We start from the raw sequence: 13,381 nt of genomic DNA on the forward strand, positions 1-13,381 counted from the left end.
TAGAAAAAAAGAAGCACTATTTGGGCCATCGCGAAGGCCCATATAAACAGCCGATATTTTCATGGTTGATGATAAAATTCGTGACGTTCGTTATTCGTATTGTTGAGTGAACCGTCGAATAAGGGAATATTACTATCATCGCACTTTAAAAAACGTATTAAAAAAAAAAAAAAAAAAAGAATTAGTTATGATGCGCTTTCACAAAGCTTGTCATCGTTTCTCTCTTTCTCCTCTCTGCCATTTATCTCCGCCGTCTCCGTCGCCGTCTGCTTCTCTCCTTCTACCTCCGAAGCTTTCCGGATTCTCGACTCTCCGTGCGCGACGTTGCGTGAGAGCTCACCGATTCTCCGGAAACCCGTTCACCATTTCCATGTCTTCACGTTCTGCTTCTACTAGGCTTCGTTGCCTCGCATCTGTCTGTCCTGAAGACGGTGGTGGCAGCTCTAATGGCTCCGTTTCATCCTCTGCTACGGCAACTGAAGATGATGGTAACTTGTCCCCGATTTTACTACCTAGGACTCAATTTTGTAGGATTTTGGAATTGTAACTTGGATTTGAATATTTCTGAGTGTATAGTTAGTGTTGTTGCTCGTCACTGAAATCGAAATCAAATCTCCAGAGAAATCGCTTTTGATTGCTTTTTTTTTGTTTGTTTGCTTGTGTTTGAACTACTGTATGTAGAATTGGCTTTAGGCACTGGGTATCGTCTTCCTCCGTCTGAGATCAGAGATATTGTAGATGCCCCACCAGTCCCGGCATTATCATTTTCACCACAAAGGGATAAGATATTGTTTCTCAAGCGGAGAGCATTGCCCCCGCTGGCAGATCTAGCTAGACCAGAGGAGAAGCTTGCAGGTGTTCGAATCGATGGATACTGCAACACCAGAAGCAGAATGTCATTCTACACTGGTTTAGGAATCCATCAGTTATTGCCTGATGGTACGTTGAGTCCAGAGAAAGAGATCACTGGCATTCCAGATGGCGGTAAGATTAACTTTGTCACATGGTCTAATGACGGTAAGCATCTCGCTTTCAGCATCCGGGTCGATGAGAACGGAAACAGTAGTAAGCCAGTTGTATGGGTAGCTGATATTGAGACTGGAGTTGCTAGCCCATTGTTTAAGTCACAAGATATTCATCTCAATGCGATTTTTGAGAGTTTTGTTTGGATTGATAATTCCACTTTGCTGGTGAGCACAATCCCTTCATCTCGTGGTGACCCACCAAAGAAACCTTTGGTCCCATCTGGTCCCAAAACTCTGTCAAACGAGAAGAAGAATGTTGTCCAAGTTAGAACATTCCAAGATTTGCTCAAGGATGAGTATGACGCTGATTTATTCGACTACTATGCCACATCACAACTGGTATTGGCTTCTCTGGATGGTACAGTGAAGGAAGTAGGGGAACCTGCAGTGTATACATCGTTAGACCCTTCCACAGACCATAACTACTTGTTAGTATCATCTCTTCATAGGCCATATTCCTTCATTGTACCTTGTGGTAGATTTCCGAAGAAGGTGGAAGTCTGGACATCTGATGGTAGATTTGTAAGACAGCTATGTGACTTGCCCCTAGCTGAAGATATCCCCATTGCCTCCAATAGTGTGCGGAAAGGAATGCGTTCAATAAATTGGCGAGCAGACAAGCCTTCAACCCTCTACTGGTAAATATTTTAGATTCAAAGTGCTTCACATGTAGTACACGTTTTAAAATGGGATCTGAATTTGACTAATTTACAACTCTCTGAGATATGTAGGGCAGAAACACAAGATGGAGGTGATGCCAAAGTGGAAGTTTCACCGCGTGATATAGTTTATATGCAGTCTGCGGAACCACTGGCAGGAGAAGAACCAGAAGTGTTACACAAGCTCGATCTTCGTTATGGGTAAACTGACTATTAACGCCATCTTATCAATAAACTGACTAACTTCATCAAAGCATTCTATGTCCTAACATGTATCCGATTTCAATTCTACAGAGGGATTTCCTGGTGCGATGATACATTAGCTCTGGTTTATGAATCATGGTATAAAACACGACGGACAAGGACATGGGTTATCTCTCCTGGATCTAGCGATGTCAGTCCACGCATCTTGTTTGATAGATCATCGGAAGATGTGTATTCAGACCCTGGCTCAACCATGCTGAGGAGAACTGCTGCTGGAACATATGTGATAGCAAAGATAAAGAAGGAAAATGATGAAGGCACTTATGTCTTACTGAACGGAAGTGGGGCTACACCACAAGGAAATGTACCCTTCCTTGACTTGTTTGACATGTAAGCCCTAGCAGACAATGACTTCTTATTTCTTGCTTCTCGTGTTTTTATTGCCTTCATGCAGTAACAAACTGGGAATGTTCTGTACAATATTATCTAGAAATACAGGCAACAAAGAACGAATCTGGGAGAGTGACAAGGAAAAGTATTTCGAGACAGTTGTTGCCTTGATGTCTGACCAGAAAGAAGGGGACTTAAGAATGGAGGAGCTGAAAGTCCTGACATCAAAGGAGTCTAAAACTGAAAACACCCAATATTCTCTCCAACTTTGGCCTGATAGGAAAGTGCAGCAGATTACAAACTTTCCTCATCCGTATCCGCAGTTGGCTTCATTACAGAAAGAGATGATCAGGTACCAACGAAAAGACGGAGTTCAACTTACTGCAACACTATACCTACCACAAGGCTATGATCCATCAAAAGACGGTCCTCTTCCTTGTCTGTTTTGGTCTTATCCTGGTGAATTCAAGAGCAAAGATGCTGCTAGTCAAGTCCGTGGCTCTCCAAATGAATTTGCAGGCATTGGTTCAACTTCGGCCCTTCTTTGGCTTGCTAGAAGGTATTTAACATTTTCCAATTCTATGCTTGGTTAGCATTGATACTGTTTCTTGCTGTTTCATTGTCCTGGAGTCTATTTCATCGAGCTTGTTGTGTTAGCTAATACCATCGGGATTCTTCTGCACTGTGCAGGTTTGCTATATTATCTGGCCCTACCATACCTATAATTGGTGAAGGTGATGAAGAGGCTAATGACAGGTACGGTGATATCTACTTTCAAAAAGCTGGTAGCTAAAACATAGCAACCTGTGTCATTTTCATGGTAAAGGTTTGCTGTAAGCATAAAAACTTATTACATGGGAGCCAGTGACAACAAACCACTCAAGTTTTAGATGTGAGATGTGCTTGAGATTGACAGTTTCTAATGTGAACTACTAAACAACATTCTCAGCTACGTAGAGCAATTGGTTGCAAGTGCCGAGGCTGCTGTAGAGGAAGTCGTCAGGCGTGGAGTAAGCATTGCTTGATCTTAATTCCATCTTCTCGCTACTGTATAAAACCACAACAGTTTTGAAACTTACTGTTTTGTCCTTCTTTTTCCAAGGTGGCTCATCCAAGCAAAATTGCTGTTGGGGGACACTCCTATGGAGCGTTTATGACAGCAAATCTTCTTGCTCATGCTCCTCATCTTTTCTCCTGCGGAATAGCTCGATCTGGCGCTTACAACAGAACACTCACGCCCTTTGGTTTCCAGGTGACATGGCCAATTGTCTTCGTCTCATTGTCTGCATTGGGATAATTATTGACTTATCTGTGGTTAACCTTTAACTATGCCTGTAAATTTTCAGAACGAGGACCGAACTCTGTGGGAAGCTACTAATGTCTATGTAGAGATGAGCCCATTCATGTCTGCTAATAAAATCAAGAAGCCAATCTTGCTCATTCATGGCGAAGAAGACAATAACCCAGGAACTCTAACAATGCAGGTTATGAGTTGAATAGAAATCACCCGAAAATATTAGATTCCAACCCACACCAATTTTCTCTCTCTAACTAGTTTCCTTTCTCATACATTGTGTAACAGTCAGACCGATTCTTCAATGCACTAAAAGGTCACGGTGCTCTTTGCCGTCTTGTTGTTCTTCCTCACGAGAGCCACGGGTACTCAGCACGGGAAAGCATTATGCACGTACTCTGGGAAACCGACCGTTGGCTTCAAAAATACTGCGTTCCAAACACAGCAGATGCGGATACAAGTCCTGACCAGTCGAAAGAAGGCTCGGATACTGCAGACAAAGTAGCGGCAGGCACAGGTGGTGGTAATCCCGAGTTTGGTGAGCACGAAGATCACTACAAGCTCAGGAGATCACTTCTCTGGTAAACTGTCTCACCAATCCCGAAAGAAAAACAAACTGCAAGATTTTCTCACATTCGATTAAGCTGATTCAGGTTTTTCGAATTGTTGGTTATGATTTTTACAGAGTTCCAAAGGTGCTTTTATTTGGCTACATACAGCATTCGGATGCACTTGCAGAAGCAGAGAACAACAAAGAAATTGGCAGAAGCAACACAAACTATTTTTTTCAGAGAACATTGTTATTCAAAATAATAATATGAAAAAAGAAGTTTTTGATACATGTATACACTCTCTGTCAAGTGCAATACTTCCATCTAATAAGTTTCAACAATATTATTCACCTTTTGTAATAATCTCAAACAGCAAAACAAAACAAGAGAAGAGATTACGTCTGAGTCAACATCACATTTGAATTTGTTTATAACTGACTTTTCTCAGATGTATTTCTTAAGAAACCCCAACAAAAAAAAAAAAATCCAAAAAAAAACAGAAATCAAAAATCATCAGGAACCAGTTAAGGAGCGTGGCTGTATTACTACTCTTGGGCAGCAATGACACTGATCTCACCTCTCTCAAGCAAGTCATAGAAAGCTCTGGTTTTCCTCTGTTCGTTCTAATGGTGCATCTTCCAGAGACCACCAGCAGCTAAACCGAGTGCCATACCGATAATTAACTCCTTGACAACACTAGGACCCTTCAATGTCGCATGCGCAACCTTGTGTCCCGCCATTATCTTTTCTTTCTTTCTCTCAACCTACCAAAATGTTACAAAGCATAACAGCAAAGATCAAAAAACATGCATGAATCAGTAGTAATGTAACTTTCACTAAACAAAAGTTAGAAATGTAGTTTAACTAGCAATTCATAAAAGACTAAAAATTTGGTTCTTACTTTTCTTTTAATCAAAACCCGTGTTTATTTTCCTCAGTGGACATATAAAACCTATGCATTAGATATGAACTACATATATATATATATATAGAGAGAGAGAGAGAGAGATACATATTAAACCAACTGTCAAAAGGGGCAGTTGGTGATTTGTTTGATCGGGGAGAGATGAAAAAACTTGGATTTAATATCAATGACAAAAATTAGCAATCTTCTCCAGCCTAAACGATCAAATTACATACATCCTTCAAACGATTTTTAAAATTTTCAAATCTTCCCTGGAATTACTGAATATGTATGATGAACTTTTTAAAAAAAAGGGAATCTGGATTCCGATCACTTAGATCGACGCAATAAAGAAGAGGAATCGATTCGAAATCAGTCAAAAATATTCAATAAGAAGACGAATCTAGAAGAAAAAAGAAAGAGAGGGAGAGAGATAGATGAATGAATTTGGGGATTTTACCAAGTCGAAGTGTGGGGGAGGTAGACGAACGAACGACGACCGTAAAACCAACGAATGTAAGGAAGAAGCCGAGGATTCTCAGGTGCTTAGAGGAGGAAACACACTGATTGATAAAAAAAAAAAGTTTTATAAATTCAGTTTGATGGATCCTGATCCTGATCCAGCCTATTCATTGGGCTAACATCTGATCACGGCCCATCAATTTTTTCTTTTCTTTTCTAAATTAGAGTTTTTTTTCTCCATTTCCCCAACTTGTCAATCTTTGCATCATCATCATATTCAAAACACCTAAATGCCGATAAAAGAAAGTTACGAATTTACTACTAATCCATGAATTCTCTAACATATACATGTATTAATTTCAAAAATTATAGTATATTTTGACAGGCATAAGATTTAAAAAAGAGTTAAAAAAAAAAAAAAAAAAACGGAATTATGATTAATACTACAGTCTATAACAGTACGTGTATAGAAGAAATTAGAAACGTGTGTCGGTGTGTGATATTTTCGGAAGTTAAAAAAAAAAAAAAGTGTGTGAAGTGAATTGGCACCCACCAAACCAAATGATCCATCTTTTCAGCTTTAACCCAAAATTGGTGAAAAATTATAAGCTTCAACCGAAACTTGCAACAAAAAAAAAAAAAAAAAGAGTACAGCATTAAGTAGGAAACAACAACACTTTAATCCTTATAAAAATACATATATATATATATATATTATTATTTTTTTCCCATAATAAGGGTTAAGGTGGTCCTCGCCGCACCCAAATTATTTCTCTCTCTTTTCAAAAAAACATATGTCGCCGTCGTGCTGCTGCGGCAAGCGCTCCGTCGCTCTCTTCTTCCTCTTCATTTCCGCCGTCCCCATAGCTTACCTCGTTTCCTTAAAGCGAGCCGTTCCTTCGACGCACGTCATCTCTTACCACAGCTCCGGCTTCCTCCGCGAGTGCGCTAAATGGGAAAACGTTGGTCGTAGGTTCCTCGTTTCCTACATGGACGGAGGCGGCGGAATCGGCGAGCTCGTCGTTCCTTCTAATTCTGATTCCGACGACGTTCTCGAGGAACTCACTTTGGTCAAAGACCTTGACCTCGCCGGCAACTCTTCCAACGGATTCTCGTTATCGAGCGCCACAGAAACCGTCTCCTCCTCGCTGTCGCCGATTTGCTCGGAAATCGTTTCAGCGCTTTAGTTGCCTACGATTTGTCCACGTGGCGTCGTATCTTCCTCGCAGTCCTTAGCAGCCACCACAGTAAGTAATTAAGCTCTCTCTCTCTCTCTCTCTTTGGGTTTCTCCTCCGCCGACGACGATTCTTAACCATCCAATGAATAGATTAGATTAGATTCAGTCTGATAGTTTTGTTTCCTAAAATTGGAGCAATGTAATGTAGGCAAAGAGATATCATACGCAGACGATGTAGCTGTTGTTGATGCACAAGGCAATGCCCTATGTCACTGATGCTAAAGGAGGTAAAATATGGAAAACTTGATCTCAATGGTAAGCTTGTGTCCATTATTAGAAGCCCTCTCTTCGTTCCACCTGCCTCCTCCTGGTCCTGGTACAACAACTTTGTCTCTCTTAACGGCATTGTTTATCACCCTGACGGCTTCCTTATCGTCATCCACACTTTCTCCGGTTCTTTGTTCAAAATCGATGTTACCAATTCTGCTGATGGATAGCATGAGTCAAGTCACTGTCATTGACGTTTCTGGTGGCTCTTTGAGGTTTGGAGATGATGGCCTTGAGCTCTTGTCCCCTTCCAAGATTGTTGTTGTAGGCCCCATCTTTTTTTACTACTATAAACGTTTTTTAATAAGTCTACCCATGACTTCAATCAATCTATGTAGAGACTTCAAGTATTTTGTGTGTGTGTGTGTGTGTTGTGTTTTCATTTCAGGTAGCCCGTCTTCGAAACTTGTAGAGAGTTCAGACGGGTGGCGCACGGCTTCTGTCACAGGTTGGTTCAGCAGCGGTATGGTTCATCGGTTAGTCTCGTCCGCTACTGTGAAGGAAGGAAGAGTTTATCTAAACCACATTGTTGGGTTTGGCTCTAAGAAGAGACACATACTTGTCGAAGCTGTGTTTTAGACTCTCTCTGTTTTCTTTTTTTTTTTTTTCTTGAATTTTTCTTGCTTATGATCATATGGACTAAAATCTGATTCTTTAATCATCCAATTTCTTTTAATCTGCTAGTATTAATCATTCATTATCGTACGTCTAACAACGATTTGTTGAAGCCTTTGGAACTTGAAACTCATTAGAAGACTACAAGAAAATTATATACGCATTAGAAGACTACAAGAAAATTATGAATTTGGTATATAGATTAGTTGGAATCCTCAATTTTTGGTAGAGATCTTTTAACGCATATATAGACTATATATAGTACGTTTAATACAAAATTTGCATAATAAAACTTTCAAAATAATAATGTGTTACTTACACTTTATTGTCACCTTCATCATCATCAATAACAACAACATTGGAAGCAGTAGGACTTGCACGGGGATTTCTTCTTCTACCTTGTTCGAAAAGCAAAACCATCCCAAACCACAAAGACCCTTTAACGATCCTAACCATACCAATCGTCACAACCATATAATATAACCACCAGTTCACAAAATCCAACGTTCCTACATCAAAACTAACGTTAACGTTACCATCGATGGGCAATAACAACAACAACAATGCTCTTTTAGCCTCTGCCACACCAACCAAAGCCTCTACTTCATCTCGAAGCTTCCACCACCACAACGTCCCACAGCTAACGGCCAAAGCCACCCTCTCCACCAACGTCTCTTCTCTCCGTTGACCGTCTTCCCCTCCTAACAACGTGTTATCCACCACAGGTCTCACGATCACTCGGCACCACAGAAGCATCACCTCGTGAAGACCAAAGAAAAACACAAGCCTGCTCAAGAAATTGCGTTCGCTTCCGATGATTAAACCGTTGGAGATCGTTGTTTGGAGTCCTAAACCGACGGAGACTTGAACAAGGAAGAGTGTCACCCACGCGATGCTGACGTGTGGATAAAAAGCAATCGAACGTTTGGGGTCTGCAGCTGTGATCTTGGTGGTTAGGCCAAGAACTAGAGTGTAAACGCTTATTGATGAAACGGCGACGTATACGATCGCCGGATTCGCGCCAATGAAGAGAGAATAGAAGAAAGATGATTCTGTATGCGGCTGAGATTTGATCAAGGAGAAGAGGAAGGAAGCAGAAGAGAGACGGCTAAGGAGAAGGAAAGAGAGAGGAAGGAGAAGGCTGAGGAGAGTTGTTGTCACTAGCCGGAAAGGCTTAACCACCAGCTGCTCCGCCTCTCTCCGCCACTTCCCTCCGCCGGCGATATTGGTCATCTTAATTATAAAGTGGAAGAATTGTCGAGAAGTTAAAAGAAACATGAAGCAGTTTTTGTGTTATAAATATATGTTTTTTTTGTTTTTGTTTTTGAGGGCATTGAAGGTTTATGTTTGAAGGAAAGATGAAGGAGTGGGTGCCATGTCCATAGTTTCAAGTTAGGTTTGATGAAAAAGAATCATTCATGTCAACATATTAATTAAATACATTATCGACGGAATTATTAGTATTAAACACACGCATAATAAGGTTACTTGATTATTAAAACATTATACAAAGCGTGATGACAAATCATTGCCTTTATTCTTTCCAAGTAATATAAGTTTCTTTCTTTTGTCTGCACAATTGTCAACTAAAAAGAAACAAAATTACAAAAGTTATGGAGGAATGAGGATGATAATTTTTTTTTAAAAATCAGAAGTAGAGAGACTTAAACACAACAGCTCAGAGAAACGACGACGTACTTGTAATCCATGATGCCTTCACTTGCTTTCAATAATTGAGCATTTCGTATCATGATGTCTTTTAAAAAAAACAAATCGTATTTTATCTCTATTTAAAACGGAGATAGCCGTTGGAGATTTGTATATGTGAACGGCTATGATGTGATGGTTTGGTAAAGCCAATGGACGGCCACGATCTCGTCACAAAGGAAAAAAAAATCTAGTCCCAAATGATGATCAGAGAAGTCTGAAAGCAAAGTTAAAAAAAAAAACTAAACAATTAGTCTTCTGTAGTATATAATCAGGAAGCTAAGCACTTCTCCTTTCGATCAAAAAAATTTCAATCAATATATCTAAGCCGGGGCAATCTGCTGTTGTTCCTGAACCGCCTTGTAGCATTTGAGGCTGCATAGAGGAAGTTTAGTCTTCGAATCGCGATACTTGTAAGGATTGGTGCATGATGGACCTGCGCAATTTTCCCGCGGAGGAGGATACCTGCAGATTCCCAAAAAAAAGTGCACTTGCCTTTATTTTCTTTGATGAAATGTAGAATAATAGCAACAGACCCAACGAACCTTTGTAAATCGAATTCTAATATAGAGCACTACTCCTTAGTCATTCATACCCATCACATTTGAAGCAGTTCCTACCATCTATTTTATACTCCTCACTAACAAGATGATGTAGCTAACATGTGTAGTTTTTCACATCAATCAGCTACGAGATTAAGGGACATCAAATCATGAATTGGTCTGGTTCCAAACAGACTCTGCGAAAAAAAAAAAAAGAGAGAGTAGCATACCCTGATGGTTTGGGTTCGAACAGGCTAGGCACTTTGTCAATTGGAAATGAAACAGTGGTTCCATTAGGACCCATTATTGTTCTGATGTAACAAGTTGAGGCTTTCTCCTCTTGTGCAGCCTTCTCCTGCAGAACACATGTTGACTCTTATTTTCCGTTTTACTAAGAAAGAATGTGTTAGCAAAAGAGATGGTTTATCATGTGCTAATATCCCAATTACCTGAGCCAACTCATCGAGTCGTTTCTTGATTTTGTCTCCACGCTTCTTCCTGCTCGAATCTTGACCTAGAATTTTTTTAATGGCCTCTGCCTGTGAAAACAAAAACCAAAAGATCATACTCTCGTCATCTGCCAATTCATTAATGTACATAACACAATAGAGAAAGAAAAGAGAAAAACACCAACCTCAGACTCTCTTGCAGCCTTCTCAATCTGAACTTTTCGCCTTTGAGCAGCTTCTGCCTTCTTCAATTGCTGCTCCATTTCTGAAAGAGTCTCCTTTTTCCCTATTTGTCAACATACGTTGCCACCATACATTATAACCCTGTATTGCTAAAGATTTATGTGGAAGTAGCAAAAAGATTAAAACCTTACTTCTCGATGTAGGAGGTAATCCATCTGAAAAATCAATCGCGCTTGATTTGCCAGAAGCAAGGGCTCGCTGACGACTAGTCAAAGTTGATTCCCTCTTACTGTCATTATTACCAATCTCTTTTTCATCAGACACCGCTTCAAGTTCCTCCGCACAATCCATGTCTTCGGACGCCTGTTCAGACACAGTTTTCTTCTTGCCCGAATTTTCCCCATTTGTAATCCCAGATGGCTTCAATTGCTTCCTTCCTGATCCTGACTCAGTATCGTCGTTACACACAGAAACTCTCTTATATTTCAGCTTTTCCAAATACCTGATCTCGTCATCATTGTCATCATCGCTATCAAAAACTCGTTTTTTTGGTGCTCGTTTGCTCTTGCGAACCGAGCCTGTTGGCTCCCCTTGTTTTCTCTTCCCCGTCATAGATCCGTCTATCTCAGCATCCCAAGTAACTCCCTCAAGATCAGCCTTCTTATCTAGAGGGGAATCACAATCTTCAGAACTTTCCTGCAATTAAATAAAATTTAATGTAAAAAGATATTAAAGTTTGCATAATCTAAACTGTCGAGAAAAACCCACCACAGGAAATTAAGACACAAATAAATCCACTAAAGTAAAATGCTTCAGAAAACATTTTCAGATTGCTGTCCATAAACATCAAACACTTGCTAGTTTGAGATCAAGCGGCGGATAAGAGACTAATTTAACCCGACCCCGAGGAGATTATGGGCCGCAAGGCCCGAAAAGAGCGTAGCATTAACCGGAAAAGATATACTCAATGCAATAATAGGTTGATAGAAAGTACTATTTGATGGGAGACAATTCAACAAGTTGAGAGCTTTGTCAAGATATCCAAACGATTCACCTGCAAATCATGGTTAAGCCGAGTAGTAGTATCATCATTGAGTGGTTTTGAAGACTTTCTAGATGAAGAACCATTAGCATGAACCAGCCGACTCACACCACCGATCTTAAGCTTCATTCTCTTAGTTTCTCGCTCTAACCCACCCGAATCAGTTCCCTTTCCATTGATCGCATCTTTACCTTCTTCATCTTCCCGGCTAGCGTTTTTCCAGCTTGCAGGAGCGAGTAGACCTTCAGTCGAACGTTTGTTTCTGTTGATGATCTCTCTTCGCCGAGAATCATTGTTTCCTCTTTCAGAAACAGCTATAGATTCAGCACGTGATATACAATGGCTAAGACTAAACTCTTTCCTTCTAGGGTTGGTATCAAAAGCCGGTATATCATCACTAGAGATGTTGCTGAAATGATCTGAAGGTGTCAAAAGATTTGATCCCTCGGGACGAGGACGACGACAAGTCAAGCTACGTTTCTTCCTCACAGTATTATTATTCCTCATACCATCACAATAAGCACCACCATTGTCTTCCATTGTAGATCATTTGTAAGCATATAAAAAAAACTCTTATCGCTGTGCAAGATTAACTGATGAATAGAGAAACCCCAAAGCTCCAACAATACTGAGAAGCAAGCACAAGAAGACGTAGAATCATCAGATCCAATTAAAGCAAACAGAAATTGAAATTAAAACGAGTGTATCATCAGAATTCCAGATCAAATCAGAACCGAGTAATCAATTGAAAATTACAAACAAGAACTAAACTTTCCTAAAGGAGGAGGCCACGATCTCTCTCGTCGGATCCAGAACTAGCGACGAATTGAAACCAACACACAAAAACGATCAAAACGAAAAGCCACAATGAAGTATCAGAGCAATAAACACGGAATCATACAAGCTTTCAAAAAAGAAAAAGCAATACTTTGATCTATCAACACGAAAAAAAAAATCAAAAAAAAAAAAAAAAAAGAGAGAAGCCACGAAGAGAATAGAATACCTTGAAGATTGCTAAGGAGAGACGAATTGGGAGAGTAGAGAAGAGGATGATGATGATGAAAGTAAGAAGAAACCAGAAAAGAGGGAAAAATCGAGAATTGAAGCAAGGGAGAATTAGGGTTAGGGGAAGAATTGGGAATAAGAAGAATTAAGAAAGCGTGAAGAGAAGACAAGTAGAAGTAGTAAAGAGGAGGAGGAGGAGGAGGTGAGAGACTAATTATCTCTTCCTTCACCATTTTTTTTTTTGCTATTTCAACACCAAACCCACACACACACACACTCGCATACAAAAAATAGAAATACCAAAAAAAACAAAAAAAAACAAAAAAAACAAATCTCAAAGAGAGTGAACTCGTTTTCCCTTTAGATTCGGTGAATCGACTCAGAGAGTGAACTCGTTTTCCCTTCTTTTTTTTTCTACTCTCTCTCATCTCTCTCGTTTGTTTCCTTTTTCTTCTGCTGCGTTGATTTTTTTCTGCTTTGTTTTTTAGACCTGCCGGTGCGGCGCATGTTAAGATGATATGCACTTCCGTCTGTTTATGTTAGCCCTTTCTGTCACGTCATATAAAGACACGTGCTTTTTTTTTTTTTTTTTAATTTTACTTCTCGCGTGAAAAATCACACTATACGTCTTTAACTATATGAAATAGTAAACTTGTGACTATTATCAATATCATAGTGGGACAATGATATTTGCTACTATAATTTTAAAAAAGAAATTGAATAAAAACATTTTATTAAGAAATTCTAAAGATTGCTACTATAATTTTAAAACAAACAATCAATTTTGAATGTTGATTATATAATTTACTTGAAACTTGCTGATTAACTGGTTAAATGAGTAAAA

General features: G+C 39.7%; 4 protein-coding genes and 1 pseudogene across 7 annotated transcripts; 2 read left to right on the plus strand and 3 right to left on the minus strand.

Moving 5' to 3' along the window:
• Positions 1-52: 52 nt before the first annotated feature.
• On the plus strand, positions 53-4,475 carry LOC104783326 (putative glutamyl endopeptidase, chloroplastic). Of its 2 annotated transcripts, XM_010508473.3 has the most exons (11): positions 53-488; positions 682-1,663; positions 1,757-1,885; positions 1,979-2,278; positions 2,379-2,837; positions 2,969-3,034; positions 3,228-3,288; positions 3,381-3,530; positions 3,625-3,762; positions 3,861-4,153; positions 4,258-4,475. In XM_010508473.3, coding segments are annotated over exons 1-11 (2,880 nt in total). In that variant the 5' UTR covers positions 53-187; the 3' UTR covers positions 4,259-4,475. The 2 variants fall into 2 exon arrangements, with proteins under 2 accessions (XP_010506775.2, XP_087368259.1); XM_087512133.1 differs by lacking the exon at positions 4,258-4,475 and having other exon boundaries at positions 83-488; positions 3,861-4,157.
• Positions 4,476-4,610: 135 nt separating this feature from the next.
• LOC104783327 (putative cytochrome c oxidase subunit 5C-1) lies at positions 4,611-5,622 on the minus strand. The gene is given in 2 exon segments (XM_019245129.2): positions 4,611-4,887; positions 5,488-5,622. A coding segment is annotated over 1 exon segment (195 nt). The 5' UTR covers positions 4,864-4,887; positions 5,488-5,622; the 3' UTR covers positions 4,611-4,668.
• A 616-nt stretch (positions 5,623-6,238) lies between these two features.
• Positions 6,239-7,670, plus strand: LOC104783328 (uncharacterized; annotated as a pseudogene). The gene is made up of 2 exons (XR_015597778.1): positions 6,239-6,736; positions 6,876-7,670. The product of XR_015597778.1 is annotated as an uncharacterized LOC104783328 (transcript).
• A 121-nt stretch (positions 7,671-7,791) lies between these two features.
• Positions 7,792-9,090, minus strand: LOC104783330 (uncharacterized). The gene has a single exon (XM_087512135.1). The coding sequence runs from the start codon at positions 8,885-8,887 to the stop codon at positions 7,925-7,927; it is 963 nt and encodes a 320-aa protein (XP_087368261.1). The 5' UTR covers positions 8,888-9,090; the 3' UTR covers positions 7,792-7,924.
• A 362-nt stretch (positions 9,091-9,452) lies between these two features.
• LOC104783325 (uncharacterized) lies at positions 9,453-13,073 on the minus strand. 2 transcript variants are annotated; one of them, XM_010508470.3, is made up of 7 exons: positions 12,536-13,073; positions 11,545-12,160; positions 10,682-11,186; positions 10,493-10,593; positions 10,308-10,397; positions 10,089-10,213; positions 9,453-9,781 (listed from the first exon to the last, which is right to left on the minus strand). In XM_010508470.3, the coding sequence occupies exons 2-7, from the start codon at positions 12,070-12,072 to the stop codon at positions 9,640-9,642; spliced, it is 1,491 nt and encodes a 496-aa protein (XP_010506772.1). In that variant the 5' UTR covers positions 12,073-12,160; positions 12,536-13,073; the 3' UTR covers positions 9,453-9,639. The 2 variants fall into 2 exon arrangements, with proteins under 2 accessions (XP_010506772.1, XP_087368260.1); XM_087512134.1 differs by having other exon boundaries at positions 11,545-12,347.
• Between the last annotated feature and the right edge of the window lie 308 nt (positions 13,074-13,381).

Source organism: Camelina sativa, chromosome 4 (assembly GCF_030686135.1).
Source record: "Camelina sativa cultivar CO46 ecotype springtype chromosome 4, ASM3068613v1".
NCBI lineage: Eukaryota > Viridiplantae > Streptophyta > Magnoliopsida > Brassicales > Brassicaceae > Camelina > Camelina sativa.

Excerpts from the sequence above, each read along its gene's own strand:
- LOC104783326 (XM_087512133.1), top strand. The coding sequence starts at position 188 with ATGATGCGCTTTCACAAAGCTTGTCATCGTTTCTCTCTTTCTCCTCTC. Across the intron at positions 1,664-1,756 it reads AAGCCTTCAACCCTCTACTG|GGCAGAAACACAAGATGGAG; the intron begins GTAAATATTTTA and ends TGAGATATGTAG. Across the intron at positions 3,531-3,624 it reads TCACGCCCTTTGGTTTCCAG|AACGAGGACCGAACTCTGTG; the intron begins GTGACATGGCCA and ends GTAAATTTTCAG.
- LOC104783330 (XM_087512135.1), bottom strand. The coding sequence starts at position 8,887 with ATGTTTCTTTTAACTTCTCGACAATTCTTCCACTTTATAATTAAGATG.
- LOC104783325 (XM_010508470.3), bottom strand. The coding sequence starts at position 12,072 with ATGGAAGACAATGGTGGTGCTTATTGTGATGGTATGAGGAATAATAAT. Across the intron at positions 10,398-10,492 it reads AGGCTGCAAGAGAGTCTGAG|GCAGAGGCCATTAAAAAAAT; the intron begins GTTGGTGTTTTT and ends TTGTTTTCACAG. Across the intron at positions 10,214-10,307 it reads GACTCGATGAGTTGGCTCAG|GAGAAGGCTGCACAAGAGGA; the intron begins GTAATTGGGATA and ends TGTGTTCTGCAG.